General features: G+C 41.2%; 1 protein-coding gene across 1 annotated transcript in view; it reads right to left on the minus strand.

The window, feature by feature from the left end:
* The window catches only part of cntnap2a (contactin associated protein 2a), a 365,546-nt gene that overhangs the window by 88,014 nt on the left and 262,198 nt on the right, over window positions 1–15,334 (minus strand). Inside the window, exon 11 of the mRNA XM_071206976.1 lies at window positions 13,152–13,314. Within this exon, the coding sequence (XP_071063077.1) occupies window positions 13,152–13,314 (163 nt within the window). The remainder of the gene's footprint in view (window positions 1–13,151; window positions 13,315–15,334) is intronic.

Raw genomic sequence — 15,334 nt, forward strand, 5'->3', positions numbered from 1 at the left:
GCTCTGAAAAATAGGGCTCCCAAAAGCAAATGGGTAATTCAAACACTGGATATAGCATGGCTTGTTTTGAATGTTGACCACAAATTAAAGGTGTTTTTTATTGAAGCATACTATGTCAAGGTAAAACAACTACATTGTGTGTCTGCATTTATTGAAACACAATTTAAGTGATTGTGAAAAGGAGGCGACATAATTCGGGATTCTTGATCCACAAGTTTGTGTTTCTTAAGCAAAAGAGAAGGAATAATTATATTGTCTCAATTGAGTGGTGATATTTCAACTAGGGACCTGGGGGGTATACTGCGAAGCAGGATTTTCGCTTAGCCGGCTAAATTCAGGGAAAACTCCGGCTTTCCGGTCCTACGAAGCTGGTTCTCTTTTTAGCAGGCTAGATCTCCATGGTAATATATGCTAAGCAGCTAACCTGGTCGGGACCAGGTTAGGTTGCAGGCTAAGAGCTCAACTCAGTGAAAGCACCGCCTGCTGACCAATCAGAGCTCAGTGTGCGGAGTTTAAAGCGATCAAGTCATATTACAGGAGAAAGGAAATACAGAAAAGCTGCCGTCGCAGGAAAGACGGCCGGCAAAAATCACCGACTGTGTGAACGTGAACATGAATAGAATATCACCGCCATCTTCAGAGCAATCTGACTGTTATAACATTAGCGTTAAGAAAGCTTACTTAAATATCGGCCACAACATAAGTAACCGGATCAGAGTACATTAAGTACAGTCCGCGGCATATCACTTCATAATGTATCATATATCTCCTTATCTGAGTCAGCTGAGCCGTATCTGGCCGTGCAACACTCACAGTGTCACATACTGTATGCAGAAGTATTATTTTAAGCAACACATAAGTTGACGAAACACTCGAGAAAAATGTAATTAAAGTCAGATGGTGTTTTAGACGAGGCAGTGATATCATAAACCTGTTAATGTATGCATTCAAACACTTGTTCTGTTACCAGCTGTGTTCACCTTGCAGGTGCAGCTCTGTGGCTTTGATCCTGGATAAAGTGTTTAAGTCATGGATGTTTAAAGTTTAACTTCTTCATATGTCTAATATTATTGTTGACTTTTCATTCAGGAAGTATGACGCTGCGCTGTCAGTATGCTTCTCCATGTTTGTGATTGGTCGAATGCTCCACATGCCACCCCTTTCATGTGAACGCGCACCTAACTAGATAGGACACGTCTGGCTTGAGCGATCCACTTGATAACCCGCGTCGTAGGACCGTTTAGCGAGAGCGCGTATGTTTTGGATTAGGCCAACCGGCCAACTCAAACATATCCAGGTTAGGTTGAACCAGCTTCGTAGTACAGGCCTCTGGAGTTAGGAGTGTAGTGCATGTAAACAGTGTTATCCCCTCAGTGTGAACACAGCAGCACATAACAACTGAATACAAACGGAATACATCCCAGTTTCAGTTTGATCTGCCTGCGGCCTGCTGGGAAATCTCTCCCGAGGGGGGATTTCCACACACAAAATATTTATGTGATTGAAATATCCGAGTGTGAATATTTGAATGAATCAAAGCGATGTTAAGAGGAAAGCCAGCTGGATTAAAAACTGGCTCATAGGAGCTGTGGGGGGCCTTTAAAGTGCAGAGTTCTTCTTTAGTAATGTAGGGAGACTGTTAAGCAGCAAATAGACGTTTTATCTCTGGAGGGACACGAGACGATGGCTGTCTCCAGTAACTATGAGGCTGACACACACTGACAGTGGAGCGTCTCTATCTTAAAAATGTAAGAAGTACATACTGCAGATACAGACTTTCAATATGTTCCCCGAGGTGCAAGAAAAAATGGGTTAACACTTTATATTAAGGTACACAAATTCACCATCAACTAGTTGTTAATCAACATGCATATTAGTCATTATAAAACACTTATGAATGCCTTATTCTACATGACCATATTCTACAAGTAACAAGCCATTAGTTGAGAGTTTTTCCTCGATAACCCTCTAATTAGTGCTCATTTGTTGCAAGTAAGGAAGTTGTAGTACATGAGTTACATAATTAATTTTGAGTTATTTAGACACAATTAACACTTATAGTTTCATGTCTTGTTACATAAGAATAGATCATATAAGTGTTATTATGGGAGAATTACTTTTCTTGTGGTACTGCTGCCTTATTAGGCCCATATTGAGCAGCGCATATTAAGACCAAAACTCATGTACAACAACTTCCTTACTTGCAACAAATCAGCACTAATTAGAGGGTTATCGAGGAAAAACTCTCAACTAATGGCTTATTACTTGTAGAATATGGTCATGTAGAATAAGGCATTAATAAGTGTTTTATAATGACTAATAAAGAGCCAATATACTGCTAATATGAATGTTGATGGTTAATTTGTGTACCTTAAAATAAAGTGTTACCAAAAATGGATATTGGGCAAGCCGTATTGTCGACATGAAATTGATCGTGATTCAGGTTTTTCATTGCAGATTTATAGTTTCACTGGATGCACGGGATTGATTCATAAGTCAATGTGTAGATGTGTGTGTAATTGATGGTGTGTCAGAGACATCGTTATGGTGTGCATGGAAATTAATGTCTTCAAATAGTTCTTTGTGTTCCTGCACATTAGTTTAAAGCTAAACATGGCATAAATCATCTCGTCTCTTTTACAGATCAATGCTTTTGGTCCTTGTTTAACAAAACCTCGGAAGAAATAGAGTTTTATAAATGCATTGTATTGTAAGTGTGGGCAGAATGAGGGAAGGACATAGCTGCTGCAGAAAGAAAGGGGTAGAGAAATGAGATTTGAAATAATTTGCTTATCTGACTGATGCAGAAATATACACTGAAATCACACATGTACCTGCCTGCAAATCTAAAAGTGCTTTAGAAAAATGAATTAATATACGAGTGAGCTCTGAGCCCGACCTTTGGTATTTAAATAATGTTCAATCATGACTTTTTGCATGTACTGTAAATACAAAAAAGGAAATTCCTAGTAATGCATTGGAATGTTAAATCTGCATCACTAACAAGTGCAGTTTAAATGGCATTATGTAATAGATGAGCATTGACGATCCCAAAGACGTCATGCTCTATGATGCTGAGAGGTACTTTATACCGACGACATGCTCTGGGCTTTGTCTGAGGAAACCTCTGAAGACAAAGGAACACCTCCAGAGTGTGTTTATGTTGTATGTGAGTGCGTTGCAGAGCCCCTACAGAATTGTGGATTGTGGGAATTTGAATGCTATACCGTCGTGTGCATGTTTCGCTTCTCCCACCGTCAACAGAATGCCACAGTGGAACGGCATTGATCAAAAGGAGGTCAGACAGGGCTATTGAACTGTCTTCAAAGACACTCTGATTAGTTGGATGGTAACACTGCACCCATTCATCTTCCGTGGCAGCGCAGGGCCCACCTGCACAATGTGGGCCGATACACAACAGAGATGTGGCTAAAGGTCGGAGGCTGTTGTGAACAGCTAAGGACCGTAACATGAATTCATTCTAAAAGTCGGCCCACAGCCAGCCTGCTGCTAGGAACCACCCTCAGCGCTAATACACCACAATCTGCAGGAACAATCATTTCATACTACATTACCTCGCAATGCAATACCAAACAAATGATAACAGAAGGCTGCCAGCAAATCCATAAACTAATCCCTCGATGGGCTTCATCACAATGTAAGAGCTGAATGTGTTAAATGTAATAAGTAAAACGCCTTTTTTTCAGAATGGTATAGTCGTGAAAACTGTTTTAAATCTTTCAGTACAGTGAAGCTTTAGAGTGTAGCTTCTTTTAAAATGCTAAAGAAAACGACAGTCCAGGGTCAATCAATACTTTAATACTAACTGTGACTACAGTAACTTCGTCACTCTGAACTGACGGCCTCGGACATTTTTATACAATTTATGGATGTAGTGTTTATTGTATTTTATTTTGAAATGTGTTCCCCTTTCCCCATGTCTGTTGCCGTTGATTGTGTGCACCTGGTGCCCTGTGTTGTCTCCTCCCTCCTCACCTGTGTCCTGTTGGGTTGATTGGGTTGTGCATGTAGGCTCTGGGGTTTTTCTGTGAGAGAGTGTGTGTGAGATCCTGGTGGTGGCTGGTGACTGTGTTCACGTGGGCAGCAGATTGATGCTGTGTCATGTTCATGACGTAATAAATGCCCACACCGGGTTGTATTTTGGACGTTCTGCTAGTGATGGCGAGATGAAGCCTTATGAAGCTTTGAAGCTTTCCAGCCAATTGGTTCGCAAAAGGGTTCATCTCATGAGGCTTCATCATGGGCTTCATCTGAACACAAACCCCCTGCTGGTCAAAGTGTGTAAAACAGGCAGATTGGACTTCTCAACAGTGTGCTCTCATACCGAGTTCCCATTGTGTAAAGCCTTAGAATAACTCTAAACAACGAACATTAAATCATATTTTCATGTTAACAATATTGTATGTATTACAGTTTAATGATTGTGATCGAAAAGCCTAAGGAGGCTGGTAAACATTGCAAAGACGGATTTGTATTCCTTAATAATATTCATAAACTTAACCATGTTGTAGCCTGAGAAAGGCTAAACCATATCAAAGAATACATTTATTAACTACATTATCTCATTTAGCTGTAGCTTTTATAAACAACAAAAAAGACGTATTGACGAGTCGTTGAACCAGGGACCCTGCGGTCGTGAGTCAACTGCTTTCCAGCTGAGCCACAGCACACACACTAAAGCTCCCGGAAAAAACTGTAACATCTGTATTCCTGTATTTATTGATGTTTTTATTCCTACATTTATTTATGCTTGTATCTATTTATTATGACATGTTCCGACCTCTATAAGTGAGGGTCTGAGCTCTCTTAATCCATCGTGTCCCCGGGCCCGCCGGGTACAGGAGGGGGGATATGGTTCTTATTATACATCCATGGGTATTATGAGCGTTGTGGTTCAACGGTTCAACCGATCTGAATCGCTTCGTGAAGCAGTCACGTGGTATCGACAGGCAGCGAGGCTTCGTTTGTCATCGGTGACGTCACTGGCCCAAAACGATACAAGCCTCGGTACATGCTTCACAAAAAGCTTCGGGGATTACTCGACACACGCTCCGAAGCCTCGGCGCAATACATAACATCACTACGTTCTGCCTCCTTGCTCGGTCTGGGCCGCTCAATTGTCAGCTTCACACTAACAATGGATCAAATGAGTAGCTTCATTCATTTGACACATTCACAGAAATATGTATCAGTGTGAATGAACATGGCTCAAGCTTTGGTCCGGATAATCCAGACCGCACTTGAAGTGAGGACAACATTGATCTTAATCAAGCAGTGGCAGCGGGCGTCTACTTCTCAGAGAGAGGATATTGATGAAGGTAAGTGTTATTGATAAGCCTAACCTGGAAACACATCTCTCAGTTCAGGAAAGAAGCTGTTCCAATCAGCACAAGGTCAACTCCTAATTGCAGCTTGCTACGTGTATCTGAACGGTGCGATCGTGCTTCCCGTTTCTTAAGATCAGTGAAGTTCCTCGCATAACTGGGTCTACAGAAGACACGGCTTAATTCCTGAAGGTCAAAGCAGTCTTCGAAGTTTAAACGTTTTGCACACAGGCATCCGATTCAGCAAATTGAACTTTTGATGATTCCATATGAGGCAAATCCTTCCAGATGTATTTGTCTAGTGTCAACATGTAGTAATGACAACCTGATCTCACCAGAATGCGTGACTCCACCACGACTCCTTAACACCACAATGCGTGGTGGAGTCACGAACTTTGTTACATTTGCGTGTCGGCAACACGCAAACAACCCCAATGTAAAGTGAATGAGGCTCCTTTGTCGTGGTGCACACACGCATTTCTACAACGTGCATTTTGTGTAATGCAACTGTTAATTTTATTAAATTAGTTAATTTTTAAGGAAGGCCAGAGCTTCAGCTGTGTCAAATAGATTGTTCCCTTCAGTTAACGTTATTTAAAAGATAATGATCATGTCCCCTGTATTGTATTACGAGCGTCCATTCCCATTGGATAACGGAGAATTTTACACCCGGAAGTAAGTAGCCTATTCTCCTTACTGTCGATTGGTTTTACAGTGATATCTGCACTACTCATCGACTAAAAAACACCAAATTGTCCTTGTTGATTACACAACATTGATTGGTTTGAATTGTGTGCAATGCTTTTGTATTTTCCCCCTTCGATTCGGAGAAACAAATATATTTTCGGAGTTTTTGGACGGCAGAAGACACTACACTACCCAGAATCCTCAGCTATCGTTTGGGACTACACCATGTGCTTAGCTTGACAAACCCTGTGATCAGTCCTCAACCTCTGTGATTGGATGCGCGACGTTTACACAGAGCGTCCAAAAGGACTTTGAAATGGAATGAAACCCATCGACGGCACACTATTCAAAACAGGAATCGAACGTGTCCTACCCCCCTCCCCCCCTTAGGTCACAGGCTCCTCCAACAGTGCTACGCAATAAAACCGATGCACAGAAAAAATTGTGAAATAGTGCAATAAGAGTCTATATACAAGTGATTGGAATATGATATATTAGATAAATAATTTCTAAGTAGCAGCCAGATGAATGTTATTTCTAAGTTCAGGTGTTTAATAGTCTTCTGGCCTGTGGGATGAAGCTGTCTCTGTGTCTGGTGGTTTTAGTCCGGATGCTGCGGTACCGCCTGCCAGACTGCAGCAGACAGAACCGTTTGTGGCTGGGGTGATGGTGGTCTTTTATAATCCTGAGGGCTTTCTTTAAGGTTAACCTGGTATCCACTACATTTATTTTAGTTACTTTACAGATTTGGATGAATGATGTGAAATATAAACAACCCTTAAATCAGACTTTAGTTACACCTGAATGAAATTCAGTGAAGGTGATTGTCAAGTGCCAACAATCAGGCAAGATATTTGATAGTTGGTTGCTTGAGAAGACTAAATATTTATCTGCAGATCCGTTTAAAGCATATTCATTACTCGTTATTCTCTAATAGTTCATTAAAGACTGTATATAATTGCTATTTTGCACATCCCTTTCAAGATTTCAAGATTTTCTAAGGTTTATTGACATATCATATACACAACAGTGTAGTTATGCAATGAATGAACAACTTGGGTCACAGGTTCATCAACAGTGCATTACAAGACATCTATCAATGTGTGTATACTTCCACCATTACACTGTCGTATTCTGCACATTTCTTTAAATAAAGCCTTATTAGTTAGCACATCCTCCTATCAGGCACTAAACTGTTTTACTCTAGATATCATTTGAGTATCTTCTTGATATTTTCTATTCTATATTTATATAATTGACCTTCTACTTTCCCACTATTTTGTATGTACTCTTAATACCAAGATGGCTGATGGTGTGTGTCGTGGCTCGGTAGCTCCTGATTCAAACCACTGGCCTCGATTAAAACCTACAATATACAAGACTGTTGACGGCCTAGTTATTGTAGAGGATGAGTTACTCAACTTCCTGGCGGTTAAAATTAAAACTATGACCCAGGACGAGATAGTCCTTGTAGCCTCTAACACCTTTGAATCCGAATGGATCGAGACTTCTAAAAAGACGTTGTTTGAACTCTGTCCTGAAACCAAGCAGCGGTGTGTGACCTTTAAAGGCAACCATAAGGATGCAAACAATATCAAAAGCTGTCTAAAAGTACTAAATGAATGCGGTGAAAACATCCCCCGTTTTGTCTCCCACTACCTGGATGAGCTGCCGCCGGTTACGTTTAACAACCTGGATGTGTCCAACCTGCTGAGCAAGATGGAGCGACTGCACAGCGAGGTTTGCGCATTAAGACACGTAGTGGAAGTTCAGGCAGATATCGGTCAGAACCTGCGTGCTGTGGCTGCGACCATGGACAGCAGAGTTGCTGCCGTAGAACGTCAGTTGGAGCCGAGTCATGGTGGAGGACTGGCTGTACCAAGTGACACTGAAATTACCTGTGGGAGCGCTCAGGGTGATGGCCAGGATGGTGCGGTGTCGGTGAAGGATGCGAGCCCCCCCGGCTCTTCTACTGATGTACATCCCAACTGTGTTGACCCGCTCGCTGCGTCAGGGACCGTGAGTGCCTGTGTGAGCCCTGGAGGAACTGCGGTAAATTCGCAGGTATGGAGTCAAGTTGTGAAACAGGGCCGAGGTCGGAGGAATAGGGCCGAGGGCCAGTCTGCCTTATCTAAACAGCTTGTTGGGAAACCTGAACGGAGGATGCCTAAGCCTATTGTTGGCACTGCTGCACAAGGGAATATAAAAGTGATCCGTACGAAGTTGGTGAGTGTTTTTGCTACCAAATTCTCGCCAGACCTTGACGCTGAGACACTGTCCGAATATCTAACTGAACAACTCGGCCGTGATGTTAACTGTCACCGTATTGACACTGCGAGCAGCAGATATAGCTCGTTTAAAGTGTGTGCTGAGTGCAATGAAGTTGCGGAGATGTTTAACCCAGAACTCTGGCCTGAAGGCTCAGTTGTGAGGCGATACTATGAACCACGTAAAGCGGAGGTGATAGGGGCTAGCAGAGCTAGACCTTTTGCTGGTGCGAGGGTACTGAATGGGGCTACGGCTGAGCTGCTTAGCTAAAGGTTATGCGGGTTGGATCATTTAACTGTCGCGGGCTGCGCCTGGGCAACAGCGCTGCTGATAGGATCCGACGTGTAGTGGTGGACAACTTGCTACAAAAATGTGACATTTTATGCTTGCAAGAAACTTTCTTACCTAAGCAGGACTTGGGAAAGTTGAACTCTCTTAATGACAATTTTCACGGGGCTGGTGAGTCCACTACGGACCTATCTCTGGGAATAGTGAGAGGAAGGATAGCAGGGGGCGTGGCTATCCTGTGGCACAAAAAGCTGGACGCTGTCATTAATGTCATCAGGCTTGAAGTTGACTGGTGTATTGCTGTACAGATCAAAATGAATAACAAGGAGTTTAGCATTCTCAATGTATATACACCATATGAGTCACAGCATAATGAAGATGAATACCTGAACAGACTTGCTTTTATACATTCTTTTATTGTTGATAATCATTCCTCCAGTGTTTATGTAGTGGGTGATATGAATGCTGACATATCAGACAAAAGGTCCTTGTTTGCTAAGCATATGCTACAGTTTTGTGATGATAACAATCTTATATTATCAAGCCAAATACTTCTGCCTACAGATAGCTATTCATATATAAGCGAGGCCTGGCATACAACTTCATGGCTTGACCATTGCATAAGCACCGCTAATGCCCATGACATTGTAAGATCAATTGAGATTGTGTATGAGGCATCAATGTCAGATCACATTCCTTTTATAATGTCACTAGATTGTGATAGTCTCCCTGAGATGTCTCAGGAGGCTAAACATGCCTGTACCACTAAAGTGGACTGGTCCAAGCTCACAAATGAGGATAGGCTATTGTACTATGGGAGAACTGATGTCCTATTAAGTGATGTATATCTACCCAAAGTGGCAACTCTGTGTGTTGATGTGGGTTGTAATGAAAGCTCTCACCGTGAAGACCTCTGTAACATGTATGATTGTATTGTGGGAGCTGTATGGGAGGCCAGTATACCGTGCTGTACCTACTCTAGGAAGAGACACAACGTCAAGCCAGGGTGGAATACACATGTGGCTGATCAATACGCTGAAGCCAAGAATGCTTTTGGGGCCTGGGTCCAGGCAGGAAGGCCCAGAGAGGGGCCTGTCCTGGATCTCAAAAAGCGTACACATGCTAGATATAAATATGCAGTTCGTTATGTCAACAAACACACAGAAACATTGAGAGCGGACTCGATGGCTGAAAAGCTCCTTCATAATGATGTGACTGGCTTCTGGAAGGAGGTGAGAGCTCTGAACAGGGCCAGTACGTCATTACCGTGTACCATAGAGGGAGTATCTGGAGCCGATAACATAGCTGAGATGTGGAGGCAACATTACTCTACTATACTTAATTGTGTTAAAAGTGACCCCTACAAAGTTGGTAGTGTTGTGAAAAGTGACACAGTGGGAATCACAGCTAAAGAGGTTTATCGAGCAATTGAACAGCTAGCTGATAACAAAGCATGCGGCTCTGACCGAATCACTGCAGAGCACCTTAAACTGGCAAGCCCGAAGGTTGCAGTTCTTCTTGCCATTTGTTTTACCGGCCTCATGACTCATGGTATGTTGCCAGACTCCATGTTGACGGTTACCTTGGTCCCTGTCATTAAGGACAAAGCGGGCAAGGTAGGGAGCTTGGATAACTATAGACCAATTGCTCTGGCCAGTGTGTTATCCAAAGTCCTGGAAAGAATTTTGTTGGATAGACTATGTTCTTATTTATGTACCTCAGATAACCAGTTTGGCTTCAAGGCTAAGCATGGTACTGAGCTATGCATCTATGCTTTGAAGGAAATGGTAGAAACATATAGAAGACAGAATTCCACTGTTCTGATTGGTTTCATTGATGCCTCGAAGGCTTTTGACCGAGTTAACCATCATAAACTGTTTTTAAAATTGAGACAAAGAGGTGTGCCTAACAGTATAATTAGGATCCTGGCTTATTGGTATGCCAACCAGAGCATGCGGATCAAATGGGGGAATGCAGTCTCGGCGCCATTTGGTGTTGGTAATGGAGTCCGCCAGGGGGGGCTCCTCTCACCGAGCCTTTTTAATATCTATATGAATGATCTATCGGATGATTTAAGTGTCTGTAAAACAGGGTGTGTGATTGGTAATGTGATTGTAAACCATCTTATGTATGCCGATGATCTGGCAATTGTTTCTCCTAGCAGTGCTGGTTTTCAACAGTTGCTAAATGTTTGTTCTGATTACGGAGTCAAATTTGACGTTAAATACAATGCTAAGAAGAGCGCTGTAATGATCTGTAGAGCAACAGGGGATAAGAACCTTTGTTTTCCAACATTCTATCTGTCAGGACAGGTGCTGTCTGTTTGCTGTAACACGAAGTATCTGGGACACATCATCACAGATGAAATGGCTGATGATGATGACATGTATAGACAGCGGCGTGTCTTATATATACAAGCCAACATGTTGGCTAGAAAATTCTCTTGGTGTTCAGATAAGGTTAAGGTGAACCTCTTTAGAGCGTATTGCACTCCTCTCTATACTGCCCCCTTGTGGGTCAAGTATAAGAAGGCGAGCCTCCGGAAGCTCCAGGTTGCATATAATGACTGTTTGCGTATACTGCTTAGAAAACCAAGGTGGTGCAGTGCAAGTGAAATGTTCTGTAATGCACGAGTCAACACGTTCCATGCTCTTTTGAGAGGTCTGATGTACAAATTCATCTGTCGATTGAATGTTTCTCATAACTCTGTCATTATGCTGCTTTCAAATCCGTGTCTCAGTGCTGTACGATACCAGTCACCTCTGTGGAAACATTGGTATGGCTGCCTTTTTTTAGTTTGTATTTGAGTGTTGTATGTTTTGTAATAATGGACCAAGAGTCTCTTTAAATAAAGATGATGATGATGATGAATATTTGAATGTTTTCATAAAATATAACACATTCAAAAGTGCGTTACAAAAATGAAAGACATTAAGAAAAAGGCATTTTAAACAGTCATTAAAAAGCAACACAATCTTCCTGCATTGCAATTACTCTAAACGTGCAATAACATGCTTTAACCAGTAGGTGGTTTGGGTTAAAAGCATAGGTTAAAAGCATAGGTTAAAAGGCTGTCAAGTTTACAGTGCTAACTAAATAAAATATACTGCTGTTTCCGGTTTAGTTTACGACGAATATTATTTTGTTATTGTTTTGATATTTGTAACACAAAAGCGATGGAAAAAACCCATAGCAACCAAAAAAAAATGGTCTTAACATGACCCAGTCGTCTAGTAGTTAATAAAAAACAATAATATCAAAACAAAATATTACTACTAACTTTATTGTGAAATTAAAACAGAACGGTAAAAGAATAGTTTCCGGTGTATTCTGATGCCCGATCTCTGTAGATAAATAAAGAACTATGACAGATGTGTAATATTTAATGCAGCCAAACCATTTATTACAATGCATTCATGTGATGACTATCAAAGAGTAAAGCAAGCACTGCTGAATAAAGTATGATTTTCTCTTTTACGAAACGTTTTTTTTCATATGGAATGCAGTTGGAGGTCAACCAATCAAAGAGCTTGAGGACTGATCACGGGGTTCATGGTGTAGTCCCAAACGATAGCTGAGGATTCTGGGTAGTGTAGTGTCTTCTGCCGTCCAAAAACTCCGAAAAAATATTTGTTTCTCCGAATCGAAGGGGGAAAATACAAAAGCATTGTACACAATTCAAACCAATCAATGTTGTGTAATTAACAAGGACAATTTGGTGTTTTTTAGTCGATGAGTAGTGCAGATATCACTGTAAAATCAATCGACAGTAAGGAGAATAGGCTACTTACTTCCGGGTGTAAAATTCTCCGTTATCCAATGGGAATGGACGCTCGTAATACAAGACATGATCATTATCTTTTAAATAACGTTAACTAAAGGGAACAATCTATTTGACACAGCTGAAGCTCTGGCCTTCCTTAAAAACTAACTAATTTAATAAAATTAACAGTTGCATTACACACAATGCACGTTGTAGAAATGCGTGTGTGCACCACGACAAAGGAGCCTCATTCACTTTACATTGGGGTTGTTTGCGTGGTGCCGACACGCAAATGTAACAAAGTTCGTGACTCCACCACGCATTGTGGTGTTAAGGAGTCGTGGTGGAGTCACGCATTCTGGTGAGATCAGGTTGAGTAATGAATGTGAGAGCCAACATCGGGATGTGCTGTGCAGAATATCCAGCTTTGCAATATTCAGAATTAAAAAATAGCGCGGCAATTTCTTGATGTTTGCTTGAGATTGTACAGAGGAGGAACCTACCCATTTATTTTACTTTAAAATGAAAAAATAGCACTACACATTACATTTATCAGTATGACAAGCACACACACAAGCACGCATGTCTTATAGTGCAGTAACACACACAGCAGCCTTGACTCATATATCTCTAGAAACAATTTAGACTCTGTTTATATTATTTTTCTAATTTAAAACCATTTGATTTATGACACTATTGACCGGCTGTTTATTGCTTTGCATAAAACGGATGTGTATATTTACATTTATGAATGATTGTTTGGATGTGATGTGAGTGCATGCAGGCATTATCACTCTTACCTGTCTATGATTGCGCACATATCCAGGCTGACGTTCTCAAAAGCACCCATAATGCCTTTCTCCACCGCATGCATATCAGCCGGTTGGTCGTCCAGCAGGATCGCCTGCATGCAGCCCTGGAAGGAGCGCTGCGAGGGCGGGAAGAGCGTCTGGAGGAAATACCCTGAAACCAGCAAAATAAACCTTTATTATAGATTATTTTACACATTACAGTAGGGTGACCAGACGTCCCCGTTTGAATTGCCCTGTCCCCGGAAATGTCTCCGTTTTTTAATATGCGTAGCCATGGCCGTATCTACCATTGAGGTCACCGAGGTCCGGACCTCGGTAATATTTGTCGAGCTGTGTATAACAAAACTTGTGAAATAATTGCACTAAACGGGGTTCTTTGTAGTACTTCCATTTACTGACGATGGGGGCGCTGCATAACTACGTAGCCTCGATTAAAGCAAACAGAAGACGACAGAAGACGACATGTATCAACAAACCACCGCAGCCCGGACTTGAACCGGAGCGGCGGAGGAGTGATGAGGTATTTAGAGATCTGAGTCCAGCGGGCTGCTTGTGCTTCTGTTCATCAGGACATCTTATGACCAGCAGATCCTGTGTGAACGCTCTATGTTAGTCAGTGGACGTCCGACAACATGCACACTAACTGATATTGCAGCTATAGGCTATACTTTGGTTTAAATTGCGTGAATAAACTAGCTAGAGAGCTACAGTTAATTACATTCATCCAATGTCAGAAGGATTACCTTTTAACAAACGTTGTAATGCTTTTCTTTCATTTCAATTTGAGTAAAACATTGAAGATATAACATTGTATTGTTTTCTTTTTACACTGACTCAGATGTAATGAAAAGACTATGTCAGTCGAAGCTCAGCTTTGGTAAGAAAGAGACAGGACAGGTAGAGAGAAAGAGAGAGAGCGAAAGTGATGGAAGTCAGGAAGGAACTGCAGGTACAGTCGGACAGAAGAATGTAGGCTTAATAACCCCATGTATCTATCTATTTATCTATAACAATAGTCTTCATTTACAATAGGCATAATTTTAAAACAACATACATCTATTGCAGTTATGATTTCATAATAAAACACAATTTGCTTACATCTTTGTTCTCTTTTGAGAATCAAACAAAACAGATTTAAAAAAAAAAAAAATGCAAACAAACAAGTGAAATGAACTAAATGGCTGAATTGCTTTTAATTCACTGGCAGGAGTGACAAGTGAGGAGGAGACAAGTGAGGAGGAGACAAGTGAGGAGGAGCAAAAGGTGAACAACAGCGAGAGATTGAACAAAGAGAAAGAGTAGAGGACAGAGAGAGTAATGAAGATGGAAGAGAGGGTGCAGGTCCTTCTGCATGTCCAGATCATTAATAGTAACAGTCAACTGATTAATGTATTACACTTTCAAAAATAATTTATACTGCAGCCCACTGAGATGGTTTGAAATCAATATATTATCCCCACAGGACTTAAAAAGCACCTAAATAGATCATGAAAATCCCAAAAATCGCGGGGGTATCCCCCAAACCCCCCTAACATGTTTGGACCTCGGTATTTAGGAAATCCTGGATACGGCCCTGTGCGTAGCAACGTGAAATAAAACGTTTCATGCCAGGAAACACTGGGTAAACACTACAGACTGTGGTCAAGCCAGCCCCCACTTTGGAAAAAACAGTCAAGCCAGCCCGCACGTTGTATTGCGGTCTGATTGCGGTGCGCGAATATCCTATGCATTACGGTAGAGGCATGTAAAAACTGCCTTTAAAATAAAAGCGTTTACTCAGCCAAAAACAAATATACCTAAAAAACACACCAAACATATTCATATATACTGGAGCTTAAATTAAGAAATGTGTACTATATAATGTGATCAATAATAATTTAAAACGTACTACGTATATCCTCCTGGGACCCGAGGAAAAGATGTGTCTTCCAATTTCCTTTTTTTCGTGATTTCCTACCTATTTAGGGTTAACAAAACATCTTGCAATTTAGACTTTTTTTATTTTATTTGATTTTAAAATGTTATAGTATGTCCACTGTAGAGGACGTCAGGACCATATTAGTTTGAAAAGACAGCCAAAATTAACAGATGGACTATGTAACGTATTATGGTTATAGAGTGATATTAATACAATAATACATTCACCTTTATTTAAAACATGAATAAGTAAT

This window comes from Pseudochaenichthys georgianus, chromosome 20 (genome assembly GCF_902827115.2).
Source record: "Pseudochaenichthys georgianus chromosome 20, fPseGeo1.2, whole genome shotgun sequence".
NCBI lineage: Eukaryota > Metazoa > Chordata > Actinopteri > Perciformes > Channichthyidae > Pseudochaenichthys > Pseudochaenichthys georgianus.